At 42.5% G+C, this 27,504-nt stretch overlaps 2 protein-coding genes across 4 annotated transcripts in view; one reads left to right on the top strand and one right to left on the bottom strand.

Annotated features, from left to right (window-relative positions):
* Positions 1-15,447, bottom strand: MCMBP (minichromosome maintenance complex binding protein). 3 transcript variants are annotated; one of them, XM_017809239.1, is made up of 16 exons: positions 15,398-15,447; positions 14,374-14,459; positions 13,151-13,291; positions 12,799-12,840; positions 12,240-12,341; positions 11,600-11,729; positions 10,103-10,254; positions 9,280-9,380; positions 7,317-7,486; positions 6,314-6,437; positions 5,082-5,199; positions 4,409-4,574; positions 2,505-2,638; positions 1,767-1,931; positions 1,277-1,365; positions 1-373 (listed from the first exon to the last, which is right to left on the bottom strand). In XM_017809239.1, the coding sequence occupies exons 3-16, from the start codon at positions 13,223-13,225 to the stop codon at positions 247-249; spliced, it is 1,695 nt and encodes a 564-aa protein (XP_017664728.1). In that variant the 5' UTR covers positions 13,226-13,291; positions 14,374-14,459; positions 15,398-15,447; the 3' UTR covers positions 1-246. The 3 variants fall into 3 exon arrangements, with proteins under 3 accessions (XP_017664728.1, XP_017664726.1, XP_017664727.1); XM_017809237.1 differs by lacking the exon at positions 15,398-15,447 and adding an exon at positions 15,064-15,217; XM_017809238.1 differs by lacking the exon at positions 15,398-15,447 and adding an exon at positions 14,773-14,925.
* The window catches only part of SEC23IP (SEC23 interacting protein), a 23,332-nt gene continuing 11,132 nt past the window's right edge, over positions 15,305-27,504 (top strand). The window contains exons 1-10 of the mRNA XM_017809235.1: positions 15,305-15,497; positions 18,544-19,070; positions 20,346-20,535; positions 21,994-22,187; positions 22,513-22,602; positions 23,864-23,984; positions 24,279-24,368; positions 25,024-25,165; positions 26,077-26,285; positions 26,887-27,005. Of these exons, the coding sequence (XP_017664724.1) occupies positions 15,344-15,497; positions 18,544-19,070; positions 20,346-20,535; positions 21,994-22,187; positions 22,513-22,602; positions 23,864-23,984; positions 24,279-24,368; positions 25,024-25,165; positions 26,077-26,285; positions 26,887-27,005 (1,836 nt within the window). The 5' untranslated portion in view covers positions 15,305-15,343. The remainder of the gene's footprint in view (positions 15,498-18,543; positions 19,071-20,345; positions 20,536-21,993; positions 22,188-22,512; positions 22,603-23,863; positions 23,985-24,278; positions 24,369-25,023; positions 25,166-26,076; positions 26,286-26,886; positions 27,006-27,504) is intronic.

Consider the following 27,504-nt stretch of genomic DNA (forward strand, 5'->3'; position numbering starts at 1 on the left):
TTCGACTTCAGTATTAAAGTTTAATATCAAACAATTTGCTCATTGTTACCAATTTTCAATTACAAAACAGGGTTCCAAAAAAATTCCATAAAATATGTTTAAGTGGCTGAACAGAGTTAAGCGTGTTCAGGCTGCGAGGGTAAATATCCATAACTTTTTGGTATAAATTATCTACAAAAACTGGTATAAACAATATTCCAATCTTAGTAGGGGTTCCATCTAGGGATTAGACAAATTTTCAAGGTGTTAAAGTTCGTTGCCATTGACACATTTCTGCTGCTGCAGCCTGGCTTTGCGTTGTGCCTCCAGTTGTTTTGCTCTCAGCCACCTCTCCCTCGACAGCGTCGTCTGCCCCGCGCTGAGCGACAGGAACCTGGGGGAGCACAGACACAGCAAGGGCTTGGTCAGTGCCAGGGGGGATAAACCAGCACAGTCCCAAACCCAAACAAAGGCAAAGTTAGTAAATAAAGGCAAATTTAATATTATGTTTACTTCTGGGACGTTTTGCCATTTGAAATCTCTAAGCTGTAACTTCCGAGAGTTCCAAACCAACACCTGAAGACACTTCTCTAGGATTAAATTTTGTTCCCAACTTTGCTATAAGAAATTAAAAATTAAAATATTTTTACTGTAAATTCAGTAGATAACATCACACCAAAAAGGAAATAAAATTAACAAGCTTTTGTTTGTCTGCAACTTTTAATACCTACAATATTATTTTGCATTAGATGCTGAGGGGTTTTTTAGACATTATGGACAAATATTTTAGAAAATCTATAAGCCAGCACACCAAGTTTTCCCTAAATGGGAGCTTTTCATGTTTTGACTAATTTTTTTGGAAACAGGCAATGCAAAGTTTGTTACTAGTTTTACTTGAGTGAAATTTTGTAACCTTCCTAAAGCAGAGGAACAAAAAATACTGATGATTCAGGAGCAACAGTAATTTCAATAACAGTTTATAAGAGCAGTAATAAAAAAAAACCACTGCAGGTTTCTCAAGACAGTATTTTTATTTTTCTTGCAGTAACCTAGGAACTAGAAAGCATGGGAAGGAAGCAGGGAGGGAATACTTTGCCTAAGAAAGAATGTGTGACAAGAGGAACGAAGGGAAAGGAGACTCCATCTTGGAGAGCTGGCCAGCCTGGCACAGCTAAATCCAGCTGCAGGCTGAGCATCCAGCTGCAGGCTGAGCATCCAGCTGCAGGCTGAGCATCCAGCTGCAAACAGCAGCTTTCTGGGAAGGACAGAAACAGGCAGGACAAGCAGCAGCACCCACCTTGCCACGAGCAGTGTCTTGTGCAGGTCATCAGCTGTGATGCTCTCGGGGTCGTTCTTGCGCATCTCTACAAAGTCCTCTTCCACTGCCTGTGGACAACAGCGTGGAGTTATGGAGCAAAACAGAACCTCCATGCAGAGATCAGTCTTCAAGGAGCTGAACACCTCAACTACCTTTACAAGACAGCATTTCAACTCACTGCTGTGCAGAGCCTGAGCAAAACCAGGCTACTTCTCATCTTTGAAAAAAACTGGTTTTCAAAATCAATATTCCATGTACTGTTTCTTATTTGTACTATACTTATTTCTGTGAATACTTTACAAATCTTTAAAAGCATGTTCAGGACATGAAAACGCTTCTGGTTTGGTTGTTAGAAAACTTGAAGGAGAATCACCGACAGGGAGAGCAATGGGAAAATACAGTAACAGTCTATTAAGGTGCTTTCTATCCAAATATACAGTTGAAAATGTATTAGTGGAGTCTTCCCTACCTTGGTCACTTCATCAGATATACTGTAGTCCAGCAGCCTCAGCAAACTCAGGTAAATTCGGAATTTGTTGAGCACAGATGGGAGCACTGCTGTCAGGAGGCTGCTCATGTACTCCTCCATGTTTGGGGGGATTATCTGGGGTTGTAGGTGGACTTGGCAATCTGACTGGAAGAGAAAATTACACACCATCTCCTGCCACATCCCATTGTTTTCTATTCCAAAACCAATTTCCTCTCAAAGCCAACACAAGTCACTACTTCCCAGAATTAAGGTAAGACAGTTCTTTAAACATTGCACTGTTCAGTGTGCAGTCCTCACTGAAGCAGGAGCCAGCTTCACTCAGAGGCAGGAGAGCAAGGGCTCAGCTGATCGAGCTGGAATGCCAGAGATCAGATGTTGGCAACCTTAGGCTACTCCAGGGGCAGTGCCAGCTCCGTGGCTCTGCTCCTGTGCCCACCACCTCAGACACTGCTCTGAGAGGGGCCCATATCTGCAGCCTTTGCCCCTCACTGGGACTGTCAGTGCCTCGCCATCCCCGTTCAGCCGAGGAGGGAAGGCCCATCTCCTGGTTCTCCCATGAACAGGTTTGGGGCTGGGCTGGAGCCAGAGGGAGGAGGCAGGAACCAGTGCCAGTGTCACACGTGCCCTGTCACAAGGCAGGGTTCCTGTCTGCACTTGTCCCTGGCAGGGCTGCTCTGGGCAGGCAGCTGCCACCTGCAGTTCCCACCCAATCCGTACCGGCAGGAGGGATCTGCCCTCCGAGGTGATCAGCACATTAATGTTGCAGGGGAATTCCATCCGGTGGTAATTGAAGTCATAGTCCACCTTCTGCCAAGTGATCAGATTGCCCAGCGCCGTCACATTATGGACACCTGGAAAAGTAGGAAGGAACAAACTCCCTGAGCACTGGATCTAAACAAATGAAGTCAGACCTGATTCGTGTTTCAATCTGTCTTTAATGAGCAGTTACCAGAAGAATTCCTGAAAGCTCCCTGTTTCTTCTGGGTCTGTGGTGTCTTCCAGATAGACACAACCATTTCTTAAGATCAAAACTAAGGATTCCTAACTTCAAGTCTAAATTTTATCTGGCTTAGTACGTGTTCATATGTGTCTTTATTGGCCCTACGAAGCCAGACAACTATTTACAGAGAAAAACCAAACAAATCTCTCCTCAAAAGTGGACAAAGCACTACCCACTTCATTTCTATAGCAGTCACTTGCCTTACATGAGACTAAGTTATTTAAAAGATAAAAAGATTGACAAATTAACTGGTTGACTCTTGGAATTCTCTCTTTGAAATACCAACATGTACCTGACAAATTGAATTTTTCTTCAGCAGTGTTACTGCATCAAATCACTCATCTACTGTTATGGTTTTGCTTTTAACCAGTTAGTATTAATTTATTATACTGTAAATAAAGGCAAAGGGAGTAAATAAAGGCAAATTTAATATTATGGTCTACTTCTGGGACATTTTGCCATTTGAAATCTCTAAGCTGTAACTTCCAAGAGTTCCAAACCAACATCTGAAGACACTTGTCTAGGATTAAATTTTGTTCCCAACTTTGCTATAAGAAATTAAAAATGTTTACTTTTTTACTCTAAATTCAGTAGATAACATCCCATCAAAAAGGAAATAAAATTAACAAGCCTTTTTTATCTGCAACTTTTAATACCTACAGTATTATTTTTCATTAGATGCTGAGGGGTTTTTTTAGACATTATGGACAAACATTTTAGAAAACCTATAAACCAGCACAGCAAGTTTTCCCTAAATGGGAGCTTTTCATGTTTTGACTATTTTTTTTGGAAACAGACAATGCCAAGTTTGTTACTAGTTTTGCTTGAGTGAAATTTTGTAACTTTCCTAAAGCAGAGTAACAAAAAAATACTGAAGACTCAAGAGCAACTGAATAATTTCAAATAATAATTTATAAGAGCAGTAACTAAAAAAGAACAGAGCAGGTTTCTCAAGAGAGCATTTTAATTTTAAAATGAAGTCACTTGCAGTGATTTCCTCTTCTTTAACAGAATCACAGAATCTCCTGAGCTGGAGGGGACCCACAAGGATCATTCAAGTCCAGCTCCAGGTCCTGCACAGCACAGCCCAGGAGTCACCACAGAGACCTGTACTGTGCTTCTCCAGTTACTGAACTTTTAATAGGTACAACTCATCTTTTATGTAAGTTAAAATTAAATAAATAGTCTAAAGCTCTGCAGAAAGCACACTACACAGGGCTACATCAGCTTATAAGACAGAACCATCACTTTTTTCCACACAGTAATAGCAATCTTTTTATTTCCAGTTCTTAGCTGGGTTCTCAGGGGATGGTTTCCATATATACAGGAAAAGTGCAGAGCATAAGGCAACAGCATATGCTTCCCCACTTCAAGCATTACCACAGGAAACTGAAAGGCCATTCTAATTAATCAGAGTTATTTTGGTGATAAAGAATTACCCAAATTTGTCCTAAGTTGACTGAGGAGGCTGCAGGCCAGCAGGGAGCTTGTTCAAAGCAGTGAACTAAGGATAGAGTTTTGTAACAGACCATCACCACCGGGACACAATTAGCATCAGTCTTAAAACACGTCAACTTTGAACCTCCCAGGTGAGATCTGAAAACCCAGAAGAAGTGTCTACCTGTTGTGTCGAGCTGCCCTTGCTCCAGCTGAGTCTCATCCACCACCAGGGAGGTGTTGCTGGCCAGCTGCAGCACCCCAGTGACCAGGCGGTTGGCGGCGTAGTCCTTGTGCGGGATGAAGCGCGAGTGGTTCATGTTCTCGATGGTCATCTGCAGCCGGTGGGACTGCAACGACACACACCCAGCAGCACTGAACATCTCCCACAGGAGAACCATGCTGTTCACAACTCCCAGCCCCTGCCCTGCACAGCCAGCATGAGCTGAACAACAAATGGTTTATTGCAGCAATACCGTTGTTACGACCCCAAATTGAATTACTGTGGAGTTTTCTGCAGAGCGGTGTCCACAAACGTGGGAATAAACCATAGTGGCACCCTAATTAAATGACCTAAATGTCAAAATAGGAATCCAGAAAGACAGAATAAAGCATGCAGCATCTGTCAGTTCAATACCTCTGAGGAGAGGATTTTATTCCATATTCATTCTAGATGATGTGGCACATAGAGACTTGAACATACAGCCAAGCCACACCTGTGCTGTTACCTGCTCCCTAAAAGGGTAGCGGGACCCCTCATTTAAGCAGCCTGCCTTAGAAATTAAGGAATCAACTAAAGTGTTGTTTTTTGGTTGAAACAAGAACAACATCTCTCCCCAGAAACACCGAAGGCTTACTGCTGGCACCAGCTGCTGGATGATGCGGTAGATGTGCTCGGTGAAGATGCTGTTCCTGGGACATCCGCTCAAGTTGACCGTGAATTTTCCCAGAGGAAGCACATCTCGTCTTGCATAACTGCACCAAAACCAACACAGGTTAGACAAGCCTCTGGTTAACACTGAACACAGGTATGACTCAGCTGGAGCGTTGTGTGGCACCTCTGACAGCCAGGATTTCACATGCTAACAGCCATCTCTTGTTCCTGCCCCAGAGCCCAAGGACTGAGCCAGGTCGAAGCTGCTCCTGAAGGCTTTGCAGCACTGCACAAAAGTGCATTTCCAGTGCCTGGGATCCTGCCATGTGCCTTCCAGACGTTCTGTTCTCCTTGTACTCTATTGGTACTCAGTAAACACACTTTGTTCTTTTCCTTTCTCGTGCCCAATCTCAATTTCCCTGCTTATCAACTTGTTCATCTCCTTTACCTGCCCTCAGCTTTCCTCTCCCACTTCTCCTGTGTATCTTCTCCCCATTCTCAACAACTCTCAACCTTTTTGTGATACCAGCTAAGAAAGAAAATACATTCTAGTCTAAGTGTCAGAGCATTCAGTCCCACTAAAAAGAATGAAAGCAGAATCTGTTTCAATTTTGAAGACTAAAATGACTAACATTAAATTGGAGCCTGACAACTAAGCAAAACACACTGTCTGAAGCTTCACACCTGAGATTTTAATGAGTCATTTCATCCAGTGACAGTTTAAAATCAACATAAAAGTGAATTTCTATCCCATGCTAAACAGGGGTCACTTGACCTTGCCATTAAACATATGTTAGCATTTAATTAACAAATTCCCAGAATGTATCTATCAGTATGTTGTAAAACCTAAACAGTAATTCCTGCAGTAAATGCTGTCTCTGAGAAGTCAGTTCCATGTCCTACTCATTAGAAAAAGCTAGAGGTAAAAAGATGTTTCCATACCTCTGTTAAGTGTGTCTTAGAGAGTTTGTTCAACTCTCAAAGGAACACCAAAAGGATACACTGGCCTTTTATCAATATTTACTGTTATTTCACACAATGAAATCTGCCTCTGTGTTTACTGTGACAGGACAACTCTAGCTGGACAAAGTACTGCTGAAAAAAGTACTATTTGAGCTGTTTCTGCCATTTATTTGCAGATTGGTGAAGAACCCCATAAACAGAGATGCCTTTTGAATGTTGAATATTTAAATTCTCAAACATCTAAATACTCACACTGTAGAGATGAGATGCAGTATAAGGTATTCAGCAGCCAAACTGTCTCCCAAGAGGGCATGGGTGAGGAACCCCAGCAACTCTGCTCTCACTGGTGACAGCTCAGACATAAAATTAGAAACAACTGCCAAAAAAACACAAGACAACAAATGTCAGAAAATGTGCTGTTTCTCACCCTCTTCCCTCTAAATCTTACTTTCTATTACAGTTTGATGAGGAAAAATGTTTATTCCAAAGCAGTGGAGGAAAAAGAAACAAACATTCGTTGTTTTTTCCAGCTGAGCAATTACTGGCTTTGGATAACCTGAATCACTCAACATTTCCTTGGAAATGCTTTCTTTTTTTAAAATTAGATACTGTGTAAAGCATTTGCAGAACGCTACAAAGTTTGGAGCCAAATTTCTAAAACAATAGCCCACCCATTTTATTTTAAAGGTGGGAAAAAAACCCCCTTACATGTGACACAGCTCAGGACAACCAACGCAAGGCACTCAAGGAAGAAAATTATAAATATCAAAGGTTTGCAAGCAATAATTCAATGACAAAATCATAACAGTCAAACAGGCCACAAGGAATAGCACAGTCACTTAAAACAGAATTGCCTTGTTTTCTGCACAGTATTATGCTCCTTCATATTGTCAGTATGTTTCTTATTTCCCCTGCCATACTGATTTGGAAATCTAATTTTCCAGCAGTTCACAACTGCATCTGAAAACTAATCAAATCTTATGGCTGAACAGCTCAGTAAAATCCTTGGGCACATCGAATGCAAACCCAAGTTTCATATAAATCACATTTATTTCAGACAAGTAAAACCATAACCATGACACAAACACAAACACTTGCATCTTGTTCAGTTCTGCAGCGCTGAATGGCTCCTCCACTTAACAAGATTTAAATCCAAAGCCTGTTGTTGAGGCATTTGCCTCTGAGCAAAGCAGTGTTTGTTCACCTGTGCTAGGAAATGTGCCCAGTCCTGTGTGCCCAGAGCTCAGCTACTCACAGGTTTTACTCTCCTCTTCCTTAAGGCAGGCAGGCAGCAGTGGGTTAATGTGTTGCAACTTCTGGGCCAAAATCACATGGATTCTGGGCACTAAAGAGGCAGGAGGGCTGTGCACTCTCTGTTCCTCTGCCGTGTCCATACACTCCATAGGATCAAGGGCTGAGCTGTCCCTAGGAAAGGGCACAGCACAACTGGGCTTAGAAACATTCCACAGGAATTCCTCTCCATCTGACTGAGGGCAGCTGGAATCAGGCCAGGAACGGAGTGGGTCGGAACAAACAACATCCACTCCCAGCTCCTGGGAACTCCTCCCACAGGCAAAATACCCTCTTTAGGATTTTTATAGACACCATAAATACCAAATCACAATTATATAATGGTACAGAAATGCCAAAGCAGGTCTGCCCAGAAAAATCTGGATTCTATTATTTTCAGAAAATAATCAAATCCTACTTTTCTGGAAAAAAAAACCCAAACAACAAAAAACAACAAACCAACCCCCCAAAACCAAATAAACCCACATTCAGTATTTACTGCATCATTTCATAATCTGTAGCTTCAAGTACAATGTTACACACTGTTCTGTACAGCACGTACAGAATGAAGTCCAAACAGTAACTTTCAGGAAAATAAGGTCGTGATTTATTACATTTGCCTGTGTTGGAATATGTGGGATTTTCTTATTCCACTGGGTTCTGGAGCCTGACAAGATCCTCTAGGCTGTCACATAACAGCTCAATCACTGGCTGAGTAAAAAAATTATGAGTAAATTGATCCTAATGTGCCTCAGCTCAAACCTGGAGGTATTACCTCTTAATTTAAAAGTTCAGATACGGGAGCTTTGCTCTCCCTGAAGATGTCTCACAAAATTCCTTCCAGGTGGTTTTCATTTGCCATGTAGAAACTGAAGTCCCTAAAGTGACTACATCAGATGATGCTAAAGCTTAGCACAAATTTAATCAACTTGTACTGGTTCTAAGAGCTGACAGACTTTACAACCTCAAAGCCACTTCAGCAGTTCACCAACACACTGTTCACCCCTTTCCATTAAACTTCTTTTGTTTGCACTCCAAACATTGCTAAATGCCACCAGTTTGTCTCTTTGTGACAGAAAGACACTCAGGGGGGAAAAAAGACAACAACTAGTGACAGAGCAACTGAGCTGGGAGTCTGGGATTAGCTGTCACACAGATGATAACCAAGAGCAGCTGAGTTAATTTTTAAGAAGTTGGCACTATAAAGGATTCACACTGCACTCTGGATATTGTACTGATCAGAAGGATAGACAAAATCACCAACAGATTTGAATTATAATTCAGAGTGCAATGGTTCAAGACATCAGTAGTGTTTATGTTAGACTGGACAAGAGTTTTGTTTTAAAAACTGATTTCTTGGATTAGTTTGTATTTTGTCAGACAAGCAACTGCAGAACAGCAGGTGAAAGGGGAAGTTTCTATCAGTGGCACAGCATGATGATATACCTTAATTAATGAAAAAATCAGCCCAATTTTTACTCAGTTTGATCACTACCACTCTCCATGCAGACATGCAAACTTTTTTTTTTATACTCTTCTGAAATGTTTATGGTAACAACTTTCATGGACTTAGCAGTTACTTTAAAAGGACATTTTGTACTTTTAAAGCTTATTTGAAAGCTTGTTCACTATTCACTCATTCACTGAAAGTTTAATAGGCATGAAAGAATACAAAACATTTAGCTATAGAAGCACTTTCTGCTTTATGGACTGTACAACAACCTACAAAACAGATGCCCTGTATATCCAAGGGTATAGATGGACCAGAGCACACTGGACTTAGTTTACAAGACACTGATCTAACATTTTCCTTATCAAGCTTTTTTTAAGCAACAAAATTCACCAGTTGAGCACAACTGTTATGTATTTACACATTTCCTTGTCTGCTCATTGAAACAAACATTTCCTTCGTCTGAGGGCAGCCTTACCTCTCCTCACTGTTTACTAAGCTCAGCACTGGATCCACGGACAAAACACCATAAACCTCCAGCACATCATTGACTTTGAAGCTCTCCCAGCTCTCATAGACCTGTCCCAAAAAGAAACAAAAGACAGAGGCAGATGGGCCAGATGCAGGATGGAAAAACCTCAGGAGACTCAAGTGTGGGCTGAGAACAGCCTGTGTGAACAGGTCTCTCCCAGCCCCTGGTGTAACCAAGCTTACATTGGAAAAGTGAGTTTCTATCATTCCATTTTTTTTTCTATTAGCATTCTTTGCCACACAAATGTAAACAACTGTATTCTGTTTCATCAAGATCTGCTGAATAAAAGAAGTCAGTACAGAAACAGCATAGGAATCTTGTGTTGAAGTTTCATAGTCAATATAGCACAGTGGTGAACCAAGGACTATTTTAAATTCAATAAACAAATGTGTAGTTTATTGTTTCTTTCAGCTTGTTCCATCACAACTTTTTTCCTCTAGAGGAAAAATCCTAAAAGCAGAAATTCCAGCTACACTCTTAAGCATCTAGTACTGGACTTTTTTTTTTTTAAACTGTGATGAAAAGGTGCAAACTAAAACATGCTGCTTGAGGGATTTCAGCAGTTCAAATGCAGCACTCAAGAAGAGAAACAATGTAATAGTGAAAAGAAAGAATGCAATGATCTGTAGAAACAAAATTATTGACTGGAGAGACAATTTCTGTGCCCATAAACCTGTCTGCAAGACTAACTACTTACATTCTAACATGGGATTCTGTTTGCCTCACTGAGGCCACAGCCCTGCTCCTCATCCCCTTCCACTTCTGTTACCTTGACAAGACATGCTGGTCCCTTCTCTCCTGGCAATGGAAAATTTAGGTCAAGTGGAGGGGAGCAGTTGGGAGAAATGAGATGATGACCCGCAGGAGCTTCTGTTTCTAATCTCTTTGGCTCCACACATCCATGGATATCAGCTCCACTGCCTGAAAAACACAAGACTTGTAGGCTCTTTAAACAGCAGTGCAAAACTGAACAACTTTCTTCGGGGAGCAACATACAATTAAACTAATTTAACAAGACATTTGAGACAAAAATGTTTAATTATGCACTATATTTGACATCCAAAAAGTCTCACAAATGCATATTTTATATTGTCAAATTAAGTGTGAGTGAGAGTACTGGTAAAGATCTGTGTGTCTTGGAAACCCAAACGTGGCCAGAAATCTGATTTTCAAAATGTAATGTTTATATGGGGTGAATGATTTCTCTGCAAAGACAATATATTTCTGCACTTCAAGCTAAAAAATCCAGATAGTTCTTAAAGATAAGAATATGCATAAAGAATCAGTTTACCTTAAAAATCTCTGTAGATTTTCAGCAATAATACAGCAATAAAAATCTGTTCTACAGTTGATGAGTCCTGGGTACAAAGACAACCCAGTCTATACTACCTTGCAAACTGGTAAGAATACAAAAGGAAAATCCTGAGTCCAGCTAATGAACCCCACAGACACAGAACACTGAACCAAAGAAAGCAGTAACTTCTACATTTTTTTATCTTTAACAGGACCAACAACTTAAACTAACCACTTCCTCTTGTTGAAAAGAAAACTTGCCAAAATCTTCAAGAGCCCCATTCCAGTTTAAGAATCTCCAAGGATGAGCATCAAAACAAATAGTTCACAGACTGATTACAGCATAAGTAAGAATTGCACACTGCCAGTGTTGAACCTCTGAAAAGGTTCAAATGCTTTCTTCAGGATGCTACAAGTGCCTGACATGGATTTTGTTCCCCTAAGAAGCTGGATTAGCAAATCACATTGGGAAAAAGGGAAGGATGGAAGATATCTGTTAGATACACACTCTGTAGCAAAGCACCACCTAACTCACATGGAGTTCAGCTTCAATATACACAGTAAGACCCACACATGGTGTGAGAGACAAAATTTCCCTCCCATTACTATGAAACCTGTAATGCAGTGGGAAATTAAACACAAACTCCTCAAGGTCAACCTGCTGCTCTAAATTGTTTGTGTGCTGTTCCACACCAGAGGCAGTGCACCAGTGCTGCTGTACAAAGGATTGCTCTCAGGAATGAACTCCACAAAGTCATGCCAACAAGTCGTACAGCCCACGTGTAACACTGTAGACTCTCCCACTCTACTTCAGCTCAAACCACTGATGACTTCAACAAAGCCACCAAATTAGTTCTGAAGGCTGCACCAACACCAGTGAACCAAAACAGCTGCAAATATTTCAGTTTTTAAAACAGAAATTTTTACAAATTCTGGAAAGATACCATAACTATTCATCAATAGCAACTGTTACCCATATGCTGCTCCTTCTGTTTGGATGGATGCAGATCCATGTCCTCATCCTCCTCATAGCTCCTCTTGTGGCGACTCGGGGTGTAGGAGGTGGAAGGACTAACTCGGGCTTGGCTGGCACTGATATAGGCGTGAAATTGGGGGTTAAGGACAACCACAGACTGAGCAGGGACAACTCAAGCACAGGAAGCTTTGTTTGTTTGTTTAACAGAATTCTAGTGTTCTATTTTGAGCAAGATGTTAAAATAATGAATCAAACTGTTACCTAGATGTCACCTCTTCAGACACACAAATAACCTGCTGCAGGAGTCTGGAGAGCCAGTGGCTTTGTTGAAAACAGACACTAAAAACCACCAAGTGCTATTCCACCATCAGCCTCTAAAAAAGGGGTTTTTTTCCCAGAGAACATGCTTGTGGTCAGGAACAAATCAAAAATGCAAGAATTTTCTCTCCCACACCTCATTCATCTGCATCCTCTTTGTGCATATAACACACCACCAGTTTTACCTTTCTTCTCTTTCTACACCTGCCACCTCACCTGGTTCACAGAGAAAAAAGAAAAAAGAAACTTTAAATAAACTTAACCCTTCAATCTAATTAGTTGGTGATCACTGATTGTATAACAGAGTCAAAAAAGATATTTCTTTCACCCATGCAGATTCCCCAGGCACTGGAACACAGTAGAGAGTCTGTCTCTCCGAGGTGACTGTTTGTGAGGAGTTCAAATCAATCTCCTGCTGAGGCTGGAATACCAAGGGAAATTCTGTTACAAATCTGATTACCGGGTTTTTTTAAAGCAATCCAATAGATTCAGTTACTCAGCCAGAAGTTACAAATAACATATCATGAAACAGTGAATCCAAACAGTCTCTATCTCCAGTGTTTTGATTCCAATTGCACAGCACTACCAGAAGGAGCTGTTTCCCACAGCAAACACTTTCAAAGTCACAGGCACTCCCCCCTCAAAGCAAGCAAAACAAATTTTAAATAAAACAGGAACAGCTGGAAGCCTCCTGAAATTAGAATGCCAGGGAGCAGTTATGAATACTTTGCTTTCCAAACCTGAGATTAATTCTGCATTTCAAGAGCAGTATCCTCAGGAATCCATGGGTAAGTACCAAAGAAGTCCTATCACACTTATAAATGGCAATTTTCCATCTAATATTTCATCTCAAAATCTGTGTAACTTGTATAACTTACCCCACATTCTGCCACATCTCTGTATTTGCCAAAATGCAAAACCTGTCAAGAAGGAAAAGGCAATGCAGTCATTCTTTTTCTGAAGGAATCCTGAGCAGGAATCACATCAAAATCACTGCAGTCCAAAATCCCACACGGATACACTGCCAAAGCTTTCCTTATTTTAATATTTTCTTTTTCTCAACAGAAATATAACAAGTGATGTATTAGTGATGCTATTTGAGCCAAACACTCTTATTACTAAATAGTACCCAAACTCCATAAGTTTAACTTAGGAACTATAGAAATATGAGAACTGGAGTGGATAAAGTGATAAGCATTTATTAAAATAATAAATCAGTATTTCACTTACACGTGCATTTGTGTTTGGGTCAACTGTTTCATACACTCCCATGTAAAACTCAGGATCAAACATGTCTTGAACCATGCAGCGAAATTTCACCAGGCTGTTGGGTTTTAGGTAATGTACAGGAACATCATTCAGTGATGGAACCTGTAAAAAAAGAGTTTATTCTACACAACTGGTATATATTAAGCAATGCACTGAACTAAGCCAAAAGCAGGTGGTGTAACTTGAAATATTGAGACTTGCAATATGAGTAGAGTTTTCTAAGTCTGAAGTTCAACTTGTTGTTGAAAAAACCCACATTCAACATTAAAGTGCAACAAAAACCAGAAGCGTCCCTATAGGAAATGGCATTTTAACAAACATATATCACCTCATGTTTCTCTTGAGTAAGAAAATGCGCTTTCAATTCCTTCTAATGTTGTCAATTTGACTTGATTTTTCCCACTTTGATTAAAACTATGATTGAAAAATGATTAAAATGAAAAATGATTAAAAATATAATTGAAATATTAAGTATGGAATCCTCACGAAGAAAAAAGAAATCAAATAATTTTCATCTGTTTTCTCAGCCATAAGTAGAACAGATTTGATGTGAAACTTTCTAGTCCCCCTAGCAATGTTCCACGATGTCATTTTTGCTACGGTCTTTTAAAAAAGCATCAGCTTTTGAACTCACCTGTGCACGTTTTATTTTTAAACCTTAAGCACAGCTTCCCTGCTGAACTGCACAAAGCCAGCCCAACAAAGCACAGTTTTAGCAGAAAAAGCGTTTTGTCCCAAAACCTGAAAGCCCAGGCAGCTACTTCTTCAACCCACACAAAAGCTTTCAGAGTCGCGATAAAAACCTCACGGGAGAAGAGGTTTACGAGCAGCATTTGAGAAGCTCGCGGGGCACAGAGGGCAGGGACAAACACTCCCAAAAATGACAATATTTGTCAGCTCCTGCCATCTACTGACTGTGCTGCAGAGCGGCAGCGCCCGGCAGGGATGGCCCGGGGCAGGAGCTGTGCCGAAGGCAAGGCTGAAATCCCAGCCGGGAGTTCACAGCCTGGCTTTGCACACAGGTTAAAAAAAAAAAGCAGCCGAGATGTAAACAACAAATCCTTAAGCCTGGGCCTGAAATGCGGCCCTGTGCTTATCACGAAAAGGAAGAACTTCTCCAATAAAATGTAAACAACAACGAGACTCGAGGAAAGTGCAAGTCTAAAAGAACCAAACGCTCTTACCCAATTAGTGGCATTATTTTCTTTTAATTTTTCCTTGAAGTATTCGGTTACCTTCTTTTCCCAGTCAGAGTTTGGAACATTTTGGGCTACAAAAAAACCACATTTACACGCGCATTAGCACCGGTAACAGACCTCTATCCAGCATTCTCATAACACAGCAAACAAAGCAAACTTTTGCTTCTATTCTGGGAAAGCAGGTGTAATTTAGACTACAAATGACTGCATTTTAGTGTAATTTATGCCTCTTGTAACTCATGACTTCACAATTTACAGGCTTCCAGGCCAACCAAGATGCACACAGCCATTCTCGGGAGCGAGGAAAAGCTCCACGACGCCTCAAGGAGAAAGGGAAGGAGCTGAGGTACCGCTTCCCGCGCCGAAGATTTTTATTTCCATAACCTTTTAGTTAAGATCGAGCCTAGTACAGAATCAGCCGCGGTGATGGCACTGGTAACATTAGCAGTGATCGGTGTGGACAGCACGCGTTGTTCCCGAAATCCAAAGATACGCAAGATATATGAGATATAGATGATATATATATCTAAGGTACGTGAGATATATATGAGGTACAGAAGACACAAGCAGCCCCGCCGCTCTCCCGCCACCACCCCGCGAGGGAAAGTCCCGTCCGGTTCCGGGCGCCCTCAGGGCGCTCCCGCTCGGGCCGAGGGGACGCCGGTCCCGCCTCACCGAAGAAGCCCTGCACGATGCTGAGGGGGTTGTTGAGCCAGTCGCCCACGCACGGCATGGCGGGGTCGCCCCTCGCCGCGGGGCTGCCGGCTCCTTGCGGCCGCCGCCTCCCGCTCGCCAGCCCCGCACGGGCACTGCCGCTTCCTCCTCCTCCTCCTCCCCTTCCTGCGGGAATGGCGGCGGGACCCGCCTTCTCCCCCCTCACGGCTGCGCGCGGCCGCCGCCGCCATCTTGGGTGAGGGCGGAAGGGGCCGGGGCGGGACGTGGCCGGGGCGCGGCCATGGCGGCGGCGAAGGCCGGGGGAGGCACCGCCGGCACCAGCACCAACACCAACCTGCTCTTCTCCTCCTCCGCCACCGACTTCAGCTTCAACGTGCCCTTCATCCCCGTCAGCCAGGCGCCCGCCGCGCCCGGGCCCGCGCTGCTGCCCGCCGGTACGGAGGGAGGGAGGGAGGGAGAGAGGGGCAGTGAGGGGTCCCGCCGGTCCCGCAGCCCCCGGGATGGGCTGAGGGGTCGGGGGAGCCCCGGGAGCCGGACGGGGCTGCCAGGGGGGCTGAGGGCCGGGACAGCTCCTTTCTACCCTGCCCTGGGGCTCTCCCAGCCCGCTGTCACTCGTGGTGCCTCAGCGCAGACGGGCTGCTTGGGGTCGCATATTCCGCTTTCTTGCGCTTAAATGCTTGTGCTTCCTTGTGTTTGGTGATTGTGTGTTCGGTTTTTAGTGTCGTGGCTGAGGAGAAGGGGTGTTTGTGGCGTTTTCAGCTCATCGATGTTTCAGAACGCTCATTTCAGCCATTTAAAGGTCTCAGTGCTGAGGGTGTACTGTCCCAGTGCTTCCATTCAGGGTGTACCGAGTGATTTCACTGTTTTTAAGCTCCTCTCCCATTCTGCCTTCCGCTTTCCCTGTGTGAAAATAGCATGTTAAGCGGGCACCTAAAATATCCCTGCTAATTTAATCCCGGTTCTGTTATCCTTTCCCTCTAAAGCCCTGATGGTGTTCCCAGCACAGCTTAAAATCTGGTCCTCCAGCACCTTCAGACGAAGGAATGGATTTTTCTGGGAATGTGTTCAGTCTCAGATTAAAGCCCTAAACATTAGAAATGCATCTATAAATCAGATATTTCAAATTTTACTGCACTGTACATGTTGCAGTTGGACTAACAACCTTTAAAAGTCCCTTTTAACCCAAACTGTTGCATGTCGAGCCCAAAATCCAGGACTTCATTTCAACACTGTTTTATCTTAGCTAAAATAAGCACTAATATGGCTGGAAATCAGTGCAATCCATCTCTGTAGATTTAATAAAATATTAGCCAAGTATGGCTTTGAAACATTTTTTTAGATCAGCTACATTTTTTGTGTGGGAGGGATAAAAGCATTAGAATATTATCCCTACTTACGTGAAATGTCTAACTGGGTGATGTAGCCAATGTATTTACTGTAGGTGGAGAGGAGTGTTCCCAGTGAGGAAGTGGATTAATGTCACTTGTGGTTGTCTGGTGACAGTCTGTGAATGAGGAGGGAGGGGTACAGGAGGTTGACACAGTCACAGCTGAAGAAAGACTCTTTTGTCCATGGGAGGGACATTGCCCTTGCATGTCAAAGCTGTACATTCATTTTTTTAAATTTACAGGATGTGCTTGTTTTACTGCCAGGCTGGGCTCATATTCCAGTGTAGTGTTTGTAAAATTAGAAGCAGGATAGATAATAAGTAATGTATTGTATTGTAAACCAGCATGTATATGTATACACACACACATATAATTTTTGTTTTGGCAGAACTTTTGTCAGTCTCATTTTGCAGGGAAAACTGCAGTTAAACTAAACCTCCAAAACCTAGTTGAAATTGGAGAACAGTAGGTGTTTTGTGAACGGGCCCTGGGAACTCTTCAGCACACTGCTACATATTTATGGTGACCTGACACATTGAGGTGAATTGCCAGTTATTTGGGAAAGCTGAGTGGAGAGCGTGGTGTGCAGTAGCTTCTCTCTGTTCCATGGTGTTTATGAAATATGGAAGTGAGGTGGATTTTGTTGTTTAGAAATTGAGACCTTTTATTTAGCATAAATGGCTATTCTGCTTGTAGCTGGGAGATAATCCCCAGGCCTGACTTCAGAGTGGTCATTGCTTGTAAATGCTTTCAGCATTCTCCACGTGATGGCCTGCACACACAGGTTTTGGGTTGTTCCTCAAAGTGGGGTGAGTGCAGGAGAAGTTGGTAAGGTGTAAGGTAAATAATTGGTAAGGCAGGTGATGCCTCAAATTGGCACTGTCTGCAAAGACTACTAAATAAAAGATGGTTAAAATAGTTCTTTTTAATCTTGGCAGGTGCTTCTTTTATGATTAATTAATTAGAACAGCATCCTCCTAGGGAGACTCCTCCGTGGATTCCCCTGTAATCCCTTGATAGTCTCTGGTACAGTTTTGTTGGCTGTGGATAAAGACATTTGTTGTTGGCTGGTCTGGGGACTGAGTATCAGAGAAGCAGCAATGCCTTTGGGGTGTCTCCCCCACAGCCTGGGGATCATTTGATTGCCAGAGCAGATGAAACACAGTTCTAACCTGTGCAGATTGCACTGACTCCTTGCAAGGTGCTGTTCCCTCAGCAGGCAGGCAGTGCTGCTCAGGCCATCACAGGTTTAGCTGAGCTTGCTGTGAGACCTCTAATAATGTCAACCCTTTATTTTTTCCACTTGTTGCTAAATCACTGTCAAGCAGAAAAGTGTGATTGACCAGAATTTGGTTTGTTTTCTCAATGGCCTTGTACCTTTTTTAACCCTCTCCTGCAATTATGCAGAATGGGGACTGATTTTTCTGCACCAGAAATTTAGTTTTTATGCCAGGCTAGAGTAGGATTTTTAGGGAGAACTGGAGTAAATCCCGCTCATCAAGTGACTTGGGATCATGAGTTATGGCCACCTTGCAAGTCAGATGAGAAACCTTGTGAGGGCTGTGCTAAAGGAGCAGGCAAGAATGGATTGTTTAATCAGTAGGTTTGGCCTAGTTAGGAATGTTTTTAAAGTCTAATTTTTTATTTGATCTTGGAAGTCTGAAAATTAGAGCATAAAGCCCTGTGCTTAATAATTGGTTACATGGGGAAAGGGTATGAAACAAGGCTGCCCTTGCATTTGTGAGGCATAAGTGAAGTTGGGAGGGATTTTAGTACCTGCCAAGTTGCCTTGGGAAGGTCCTGACTCCAGTTATACTTTGGTCTCTTATTTAAGGTTTTTAATATTTGTTGCTTATTCTGTGTACTCTGAGTGACTTATGATCCATTTTAAATGTTCTTGAAGACTCTGTATCTTTTGTTTCATTTTATGGTGTGCTTAATCACCAAAGTTGTGCAGGCTTTGTAGTACTTCTGGCTTTCTGGAGACCAACAGTTTTGGCAATAGCTGGTAATGTTACAGAACATTTTGACTACACACAGCAGGTAGTTTGAACGTCTCACGGTGTCTCTGGTGGTCCTTTTGTCTTTGCAGATGATTCTGCAGACGTTGGGGAAGAGGACAGCTTCTTGGGTCAGACTTCTGCCAGCCCCAACCCACCACAGACTTTCAACTATTTCTCTCAAGTGCCCAGTAGCAGTGATCCCTTTGGAAGTATTGGGCAGCCACCCTTGACAACTGCTGCAACACCTGTGGGAGCACCAGCCTTCTCCAGGCCTCCAACTTCACCTCCACTCGTGTCTGGGTCACAGGATGGGCAAAATGCCTTTTCACCTCATGTTCCCAATTCCCAGTCCTACAGTGCCCCACCCACCTCCCAGGTGGGAATCCCACCGTACCAGACCCCTCAGCAGAGCTGTCCCCCACCCACGAGTGCTCCGGGACTTCCCCCAGGAACACCTCAGCAGGGATACAACCCCTACAGACACACCACCCTGAGCAGCAGAGCCAACCCCTACCTCACCCCGCCCCAGCTGCAGCAGAGCCACGCCCCTGCCCACACCCCATCCTCTGTGCCACCCGTGCAGATGTACCAGACACCTCCGGGGCCTCTGACACAGGTATGTCTGTCTGACACAGCTGTGTCTGTCCTTCCCCATGGCCTGGGGCACAACAAAACCACTGAAGTCACTTACCTTCGTCATTCCTGAGGTCCTGCTACCAGAACAAAACTATTGAGGTCACTGTCCTCTTTCAACTCTATATTTCACCTTTGGAAGGTTTCTCTTCTCCACCAAAAAAACCCAGAAAAAGTCTTGAGCCATTTCTAACAGCAAAATTTTTTTCACTAGGAAAGCGAAACTAGAAAAGTTTCTTTTCTGAAACTGTGTTGTTTCAGGAAAACTTCCTGATTTTTGAAGTGAGTGTACTCTGAGGCTGTAGCCACATGGGCTTCTGGGGTCAGAAACAAAGCCAGGTTGTGAAGTTCTGTAGCTCTTTTCTGTGGGTTTCTGAGTTTGCTGAGTTTGAGCTGTGCTGCTGCATTGTTTGTGCCTCTGCTGTAAATGGGGTCATTCAGCCCTTTGCAAGATAAGGCTAAAATCTCTTTTCAAGCTGGTTTTGTTGGTGAAACCAGAATTTTTTGAAACTAAGTCACGTAAAATTGTCAGCAAATTCTTTGAAACACGTTGGTTGAGGATTTTGTGTCATATAAAGCATTAATCTCCATCCTTTTTTACCTGCACAAAAACATTATTCAAATAATGCAAAGGAGTTGGTAATAACCTGACATGTTGGCCTTGAAAACAGCAAAAAATAGTTTTTATTTTGCCTGAGCTATTGCTATATCTCCCTTATCATAAATAAAGAATGTAAATACATAATGACAAAACAATGCAAAGACAGTAGAACCTAAACAATCTGGAGTTTTAGATTATATAATTTCAGAACTTCTATTTGTTTGATTTATATATTGTACAATATTTTCGTGGTTGTTTTTTTCTTTCATTAAATGTATCATCAACCAAAGCAGTTGCTACTGCTGACATCACTTGTTTATAGTTGTACTAACTGGGTTTTTGTACAGTTTGCACAAAATCAGCTTTATGTAGGCTCTAATCCCTTTCAAAATCAGCTACTTTTACTTGGCTGCATCTGAGTTAGAAATCTGCCTGTTCTGATCACTTTGCATAATGAGAACTATTACTCAAGTGGGCACTTGCTAAACCTGACAATCTTCATGCAAAAGTGTAATTATGTGTAAATGAACAATGAGAAGAGCGCATTTTTATTTTCATGCCAAGTTGTGTGGCTGTAAGAAATAAGCTCAGGTTGAGTTTTGGAAATGGAAAGCTGTGTGAGGTTGATATATATTTTTATTGCCCATATATTTTCAGTTTCCACAGTCCCAGCTCCAGGCTGCCAGGCCTGCAGGTCCCCTGGTCCCAGCCCCTCCTGTCTTGCTGCACAACCAGTATGAGCCAGTTCAGCCACACTGGTTCTACTGTAAGGAGGTGGAGGACAAGCAGATATGGATGCCATTCAGCCTTCTGGATTCTGCAAAACTGGAGGAAGTTTATAATTCTGGTAAGTTCTAACTCATCTAGAGGGGAACAGAAGGACTGAAAGGAAAATACTGGAGTAATGGCACTGCTGTATGAGAGGGTGGTATGGCAGTAATAAGGAAGGTTAATACATATCTTGAAGATGGATTTTGTGCCACTTAATTTATTTCACTTCCATTGTCTGATGCTTGATGCTGTCAGTGTTGAGATGTACCATCCCTGGTGGATACCAGAATTTCTCACAGAACTCCTGATTATCTGTGTCTTGGTTTGCCTTTTTGTTGCTGTCAGTTCTGGAATGAGTATCATATTTGGGGATTTCTCAAAGCTTTTGTGTTGTGTACAGAGCATATAGAAGTGTTTTAGAAGCAACACAGCGGTTGCCTGATATTCTGTAGTTTCTCTTCATGGGATCAGTGTTGGGCCCAGTTCTGTTTAATATCTTTATTGATGATTTAGATGAGGGAATTGAGTCCACCATTAGCAAATTTGCAGATGACACTAAGCTGGGGGGGAGTGTTGGTCAGCTGGAAGGCAGGAGGGCTCTGCAGAGGGACCTGGACAGGCTGGAGAGTTGGGCTGATTCCAACAGGATGAGGTTCAACAAGGCCAAGTGCCGGGTCCTGCCCTTTGGCCACAACAACCCCTGGCAGCGCTACAGGCTGGGGACAGAGGGGCTGGAGAGCAGCCAGGCAGGAAGGGAGCTGGGAGTGGGGATGGACAGGAAGCTGAACATGAGCCGGAGTGTGCCCAGGTGGCCAAGAAGGCCAATGGATCCTGGCCTGGCTCAGGAACAGGGTGGCCAATAGGTCCAGGGAAGTGATTCTTCCCCTGGACTCAGCACTGGTGAGGCCACCCCTGGAGTGCTGTGTCCAGTTCTGGGCCCTCAGCTCAGGAAGGATACTGAGGTCCTGGGGCAGGTCCAGAGGAGAGCAACGAGGCTGGGGAAGGGACTGGAGCACAAGTGCTGTGAGGAGAGGCTGAGGGAGCTGGGGGGGCTCAGGCTGGAGAAGAGGAGGCTCAGGGGAGACCTCCTCACTCTCTGCAACTCCCTGACAGGAGGGGGGAGCCGGGGGGGTTGGTCTCTTTTCCCAGGCAAAGATCAGCAAGACAAGAGGGCAGGGTCTTAATCTGTGCCAGGGGAGGTTTAGGTTGGATATTAGAAAGAATTTCTTTGCAGAGAGGGTGCTCAGCCATTGGAATGGGCTGCCCAGGGAAGTGGTGGATTCTCCATCCCTGGAGGTTTTTAAGAAGAGACTGGATGTGGCATCAGTGCCATGGGCTGGGAACCACAGCGGGGTTGGATCAAGGGTTGGACTTGATGATCTCGGAGGTCCCTTCCAACCCAGCTGATTCTGTGATTCTGTGATTCTATAACTGTTCTAATGGTCTAGTATTGATCACAGACGTGACTGGGGTGAGAGAGAAGGAAGCCTGTGTGTGTGTCAGTGTGGTAACTGGTGTGCCTCGTGTGTCACAGTCCAGCCTGACCCCGAGAGCGTGGTGCTGAGCACGGACGGGGGCCGCTACGACGTGTTCCTGTACGACAGGGTGAGGAAAGCCGTGTACTGGGACGAGGAGCCTTCGGAAGTGAGACGCTGTCTGTGGTTCTACAAAGGAGAAAAGGACAGCCGGTTCATTCCTTACACTGAGGATTTTAGTGACAAGTTAGAGGTTTGTATTACCTTGACACAAACTGCACCAAGACCTTAGTTTGTTGTATTAACAACCTTAGAAACACTTCTCTCTGTTTCATTAAAGTGATTGCCAGAATGCAGTTTCTGGAACATAAGTAAGCAAATCCTAGGAAGGCCACATTGCTCATGAATCAGTCCTGCACTGCTGTGACCTAAAATCAACTTGGGCACTCTTCATGTGACACTTATTATATAAACAAAGTTATGTAAATTTTAACTGTAACATTACAGATGATACACAAGGCCAGAAAATTGTTGAGAAGAAGACATTTTGATTTTGTGTGACTTATTTACTGTTTCAGGCAGAATATAAAAGGGCTGTGACTACAAATCAATGGCACCGGCGACTTGAGTTCCCAAATGGGGAGACCATTGTTATGCACAATCCCAAGGTAATAGATTTTGGCAGTTTTATCTCCCAGGATTCATTAGGGATGAAGGAGCAAATGGATGGAAGCATAAATTGAATGCAGTCTTAATCTTGATTGATACTTGTTTTGGATATGTGTGCATTGAAGATATAAAGTTTATGGATCACTCAACTTGCTTCAATGTGCTGCCAGGTGGTTAACAGACAATGCTTTCTGAGACCCAAGGGGAATAAGGGTTTGCATGATAAATATTTGCACTAAGCATAACTAGCAGCAAATGGTAGGCCATTTGAATTCTTTAACCTCAGACAGTCTGTACCTAATGAAAGATAATTTAAGCTGAGAGCTTTCATGTGGAGAACATTAATCTAACTATAAGGTAAATAGTTCATTTATTTAATCTGTGAGAAGTTTTCTACTGTGACTATTTTTAGGCTGCAAGAAAGTATAGCAAAACAAGCTTTAAAAGTTATTCTAAATATTCTGCAAACAGTCTCCTGTTATTAAAACGTGGACTTCAGCCTTGTTGATTGGTGCTGTTACCTGTTCACTTATCACAGATGTAGTAATTAATAAATAGAACAAGCCAAGGGCCAGAATCATGGTTGCTCCTACTTGAAGCATTTAATAATGCTGGTTAAGGAATTGTGTCCAGTAAAAACCTAGAGAAGGAGCACTTAAACCACTTGGTGTCATAAATATGAGTTCAGACTACAAGTGTAAGGCCTCTAAACAGCTGTACTACTGAATTCCTCCCTTCCTAGTGAGGAGTTTCTGGACTACTTCAAATGCTGTTGTCATTCCCTGAAAAGCACTTCTTTTTTTTCTGTTTTCTCCTTGTGATACAGTTATTGTAAATCAGGTAGTATTCTGTTTCCTCACACAAGGAAGAGTGGATACTGGGCACTAGGAGAGAGGAGCTGGAATAATGCTTGTCTGAGGAGTTAAAACTGTTCAGAACCCTCAGCAGGCCCAGCTTCTCCAATAAGTGTCTACTTTTGTCTGAGTGATCTGGTTTCTCTTCACACTAATGAAGATTGTCTGTGGTTTTGGAGTCTGGTTTTAGTGAAGCTGTCCCTGCTCTGGGGAATGGTCTTAGGATTTTCAAGGGCTTTTTTGGTTATTTTTGCATATATGCTAGCTGAAGAAAAGATCTGAGTTTCAGAGGCAAGGTGTAAAGCAATGGAAAAGTGTGTTAAACTATGCAGTGCTTTCAGAATAACAAGTCTTAAGGTTTTTTGTGTTCATAATTGGTAAATTACAACAAATGTATTTGCTGCAGGTCATAGTTCAGTTCCAGCCTGCTGCCACACCAGATGAATGGGGCACTTCTCAGGATGGTCAGGCAAGACCAAGGCTGGTAAAACGTGGCATTGAGGATGACCATGATGAGATTCCTGATGGTATGTGATCCCTGGAGGTGGGTCTGCACTGTGACCAGCTGGGTTGGGTCTGTGCAGAAGTTGGACAATATGGCAATGCACTGTTCATGCCTACAGTCTAAAGGTTGAAGTTATTCCTTAATCTAAGATGCTTGAAAGAGATTATCTGGTTTTGGGGTTTTTTTTTAATCAAAAATATCCTATGGGCTCTGTTGTGTTCTGAATCATAATAGGCTTTATAGAGTTGCTTGACTCTAAACTTCATTCCTTCAGTACATATTGGCACTCTGAATGTTTTATTTCCTTTTTTTACAGGAGAAATGTCCCAAATTGACCATCTGGTATTTATGGTTCATGGCATAGGTCCTGTATGTGACTTGAGGTTTAGAAGCATTGTTGAGTGTGGTAAGTTTTGGCTTGTATAATGAGTAGTTGTGTTCTTAACTGTTTAAATGTGGTTCTCTGTAGCTCATAATCAGATAGGCAAGTAGTTTGTTGTTTGTTTTTTTTTAAAAAAAAGTCCCTAATGTTAAGAAGCTCAACTTCTGGTAGAATTTTGTCATGATTATTTCCAAAAGCAGAATCTGCAGCTTTACCTGTTAATACTAGTCCTCAATATCAGACTTGCAGAGTGATTTGGGTCTTGAGATCTGTGGGGTGGTTTTTTTCTTTTTGTTTGTTTGGGGTTTTTGCTTTTTCTTTTTGTGGTGTGACTGAATGTGTTGCTTTGTGTGGTTTGTGTGCAAGGAGTGGTTTTCTGTTTGCCTTTTTTTTTTTTTTAAATACATTCTAGTACAACTGAGTAAATTAAAAAAGCCCTTTCTGGTCGTGGAGTGAAAATCTCATTGTGAGATAAATCAAAGCTTGCTAGAAAAGTCCATTTTAACAAAAACGTGTATTTTCTTATTGTTAGAGTGGTAATACTTGAAAAGATATTTCCAGTTGGCAGTTTCCATCATTTGTATTCTGACTATGTGTGAAATTAGGGGGAAAGAGGGAGTATTTGTGTGTTACTTGAGTACTGCTACTATCAGACTTTCATTATTGTTCTTCTTTGCAGTGGATGATTTTCGGACTGTTTCTCTGAAGTTGCTGCAGACTCACTTTAAGAAAGGTTTAGAGGAAGGTAAAGTGAGCAGGGTGGAATTCCTTCCAGTCCACTGGCACAGTTCTCTGCATGGAGATGCAACAGGTGTAGACAGGTGAGTGTGTTGCTTAATGTTGAAAACTTCGTATAAGCTGTTATTTAAGGGGTTTTGGAATGTGGAGGAAAAGAGCAGTTCATATGCTCTGTAGGCTAGATGAGTAAATGTGTGACTGGGTTACAAAAGAGAATTGCTAATTTCATTTAATGAGCATTTTGTTAAGGAATATTGGGAAAGCTGGCAAGGCATGAGGAATATTTTCACACACACTTTTCAGGAAAGTGGCCAGTGCATGATACATAATGATGAGTGTGTAGAGGTGGTGATGGTAAGTATGAGGTGGTGAACATGGAGATGTTTCGTCCAGTAACAGGTTGTACAATTTAGAATGGAGAGTTTTTTGTTCTTTCCCTTCCTGCAGTCTGAGTTTGACCCTGGGAGGTGTCAGGATCCTGTTTTTGAGGAAGGCGTCAAGCCCTCTGTCCAGTCCTAGAGGAGCTCCTGAATTCTGTTAGGCTACCCACTCCTACCCAAATATAGGTACTTTGCTTCAAAAGAAAAAAGTCCTTGGCTCAACTGCTTCAGAGAATTCAGGATTCTGTGATTCTAATTTTGTATGCGGGTTCTTTTTCTCTTCCACTTCAATCTGCTCACAAAACTTCTCTGTAACTGTGTGAGAGCAGTGTTGGAATAGAAAAGAGATTATTTCAGGCATCCCTTCAGCCTGGAGAGAAAAAAGGGAGCTGTATCTTTCTCAAATATGTACAATCAGCAGGTAGCACTAATGTATGAATATACAAGGCCAGAAGTCTGGGTTTTTTAAAAAAATGTTTTTAGAGACACTTTCTGTAGAATTTACATAGCAGTTCTAAGTGAAGTGACATTACCTGTCGCTTCAAAAGTTAACGAAGTCCTTATCTGTGTTTCTTAAAAGGCATTCAACACTTTTAATGGTTTTGTGTTACCAGGAACATAAAGAAAATCACTCTGCCGAGCATCGGGCGCCTGCGGCACTTCACCAACGAAACGCTCCTCGACATCCTGTTCTACAACAGCCCCACCTACTGCCAGACCATCGTGGATAAAGTCGGCCTGGAAATGAACCGGCTGTACGCGCTGTTCATGAGCCGCAACCCCGACTTCAAAGGAGGAGTCTCTGTGGCTGGGCACAGCTTAGGTGATGTTTTAGGGCTGTTTGGTATAAACCAGCATTCCTTCCTTAAGCGTAAGGCTCAAATTAGCTGTTAGCTGACTAACAAACACCTCCCGGGAGCTGGGTTTATCAGGCTTTGAGAGAAAATTAGTACTTCATGCATGAGTACATTCTCCCCCTCTGTCGTTTCCTTCTTGAAGACTTAGTATCTAATTTGCATTTAAAAGCTGCCAGCTTATCTGGTGTCTTGTTAGGTGGGTGATTTCTGTGTCTCAGAACCCCCACTTAGTTAAATAACACTCATTTTTTTGGAAGATAGAATAAGTGTTATAATGACATATTGACATGCTGGTTTGGGCTGGAACTTTTCCTCCAGCTTGGCAAGCAGTCTCAGGTATTTAAGGAAAGATAATTTAATCATGGCAACTACATAAAGCATGAATGGAGGTGAGGGCTTGCTTTTAGCTGAGTGATTATGTTCAAATTAATAGGTGGGTGTTTTATTTTAATTCAGCCGTGTTTTTTGACCAATCTATTTGATGTTATTACATATAAATCTTCCTTGAGATTTAGGGACAGGAATACCTGGCATTTTTCCCAAGTCAACTTTAATTCCTGTTTCCAGGTTCCTTAATTCTCTTTGACATATTGTCTAACCAGAAGGACTTGGCTTCATCAGTGAATTCTGGGCCCTTCTCTGCTGTTAATGGGACTGTAAAGGATGTGGCTGTTCATGATAAACAGGTAATTTGCTACTAGTCTTTCCAGCCCAATAGACCTGATATTTCCAGCAATTTTTTTCTTAATTTTTTCAGAATTTATAGCTGGAGCATGGTTGTGGGTTCTGATAGTACATTTGAACCTGTTCATGGAATTTGTTCATGACAGTTTTGTAAATTCTGTCAGTTCTCAGGAAAAACTGTTTGCATCTTGCTCAAGTTCCAAGTGGGCTGGTAATGGGATTTGATCATGAACATCAGCTTTGACCCTTGTGAACATGTAACTTGGTCTTAACTGTATCTAACTGGTGGGGGAGGTGTGTAAGAATCTGTCTGTGCTCAGGGTGGAAATGGTGACCAGTTGTTTGGTGAATAAAAGGAAGTATTTTTAAGTGTCAGAAAGCTCAACAAAACTTTTGTCTCTCTTAGTAGTCTTTAAATATTTATTTTGCTGGTCTCTTATAAGAGGAGAATTTGTGTCCCTCTTCACTAAAAGTGGATGTATATTTACAGAGCTTGCATGC

The sequence above is a fragment of the Lepidothrix coronata genome, unplaced genomic scaffold (assembly GCF_001604755.1).
Source record: "Lepidothrix coronata isolate B3197 unplaced genomic scaffold, Lepidothrix_coronata-1.0 Scaffold25, whole genome shotgun sequence".
In the NCBI taxonomy this organism is placed as follows: Eukaryota; Metazoa; Chordata; class Aves; order Passeriformes; family Pipridae; genus Lepidothrix; species Lepidothrix coronata.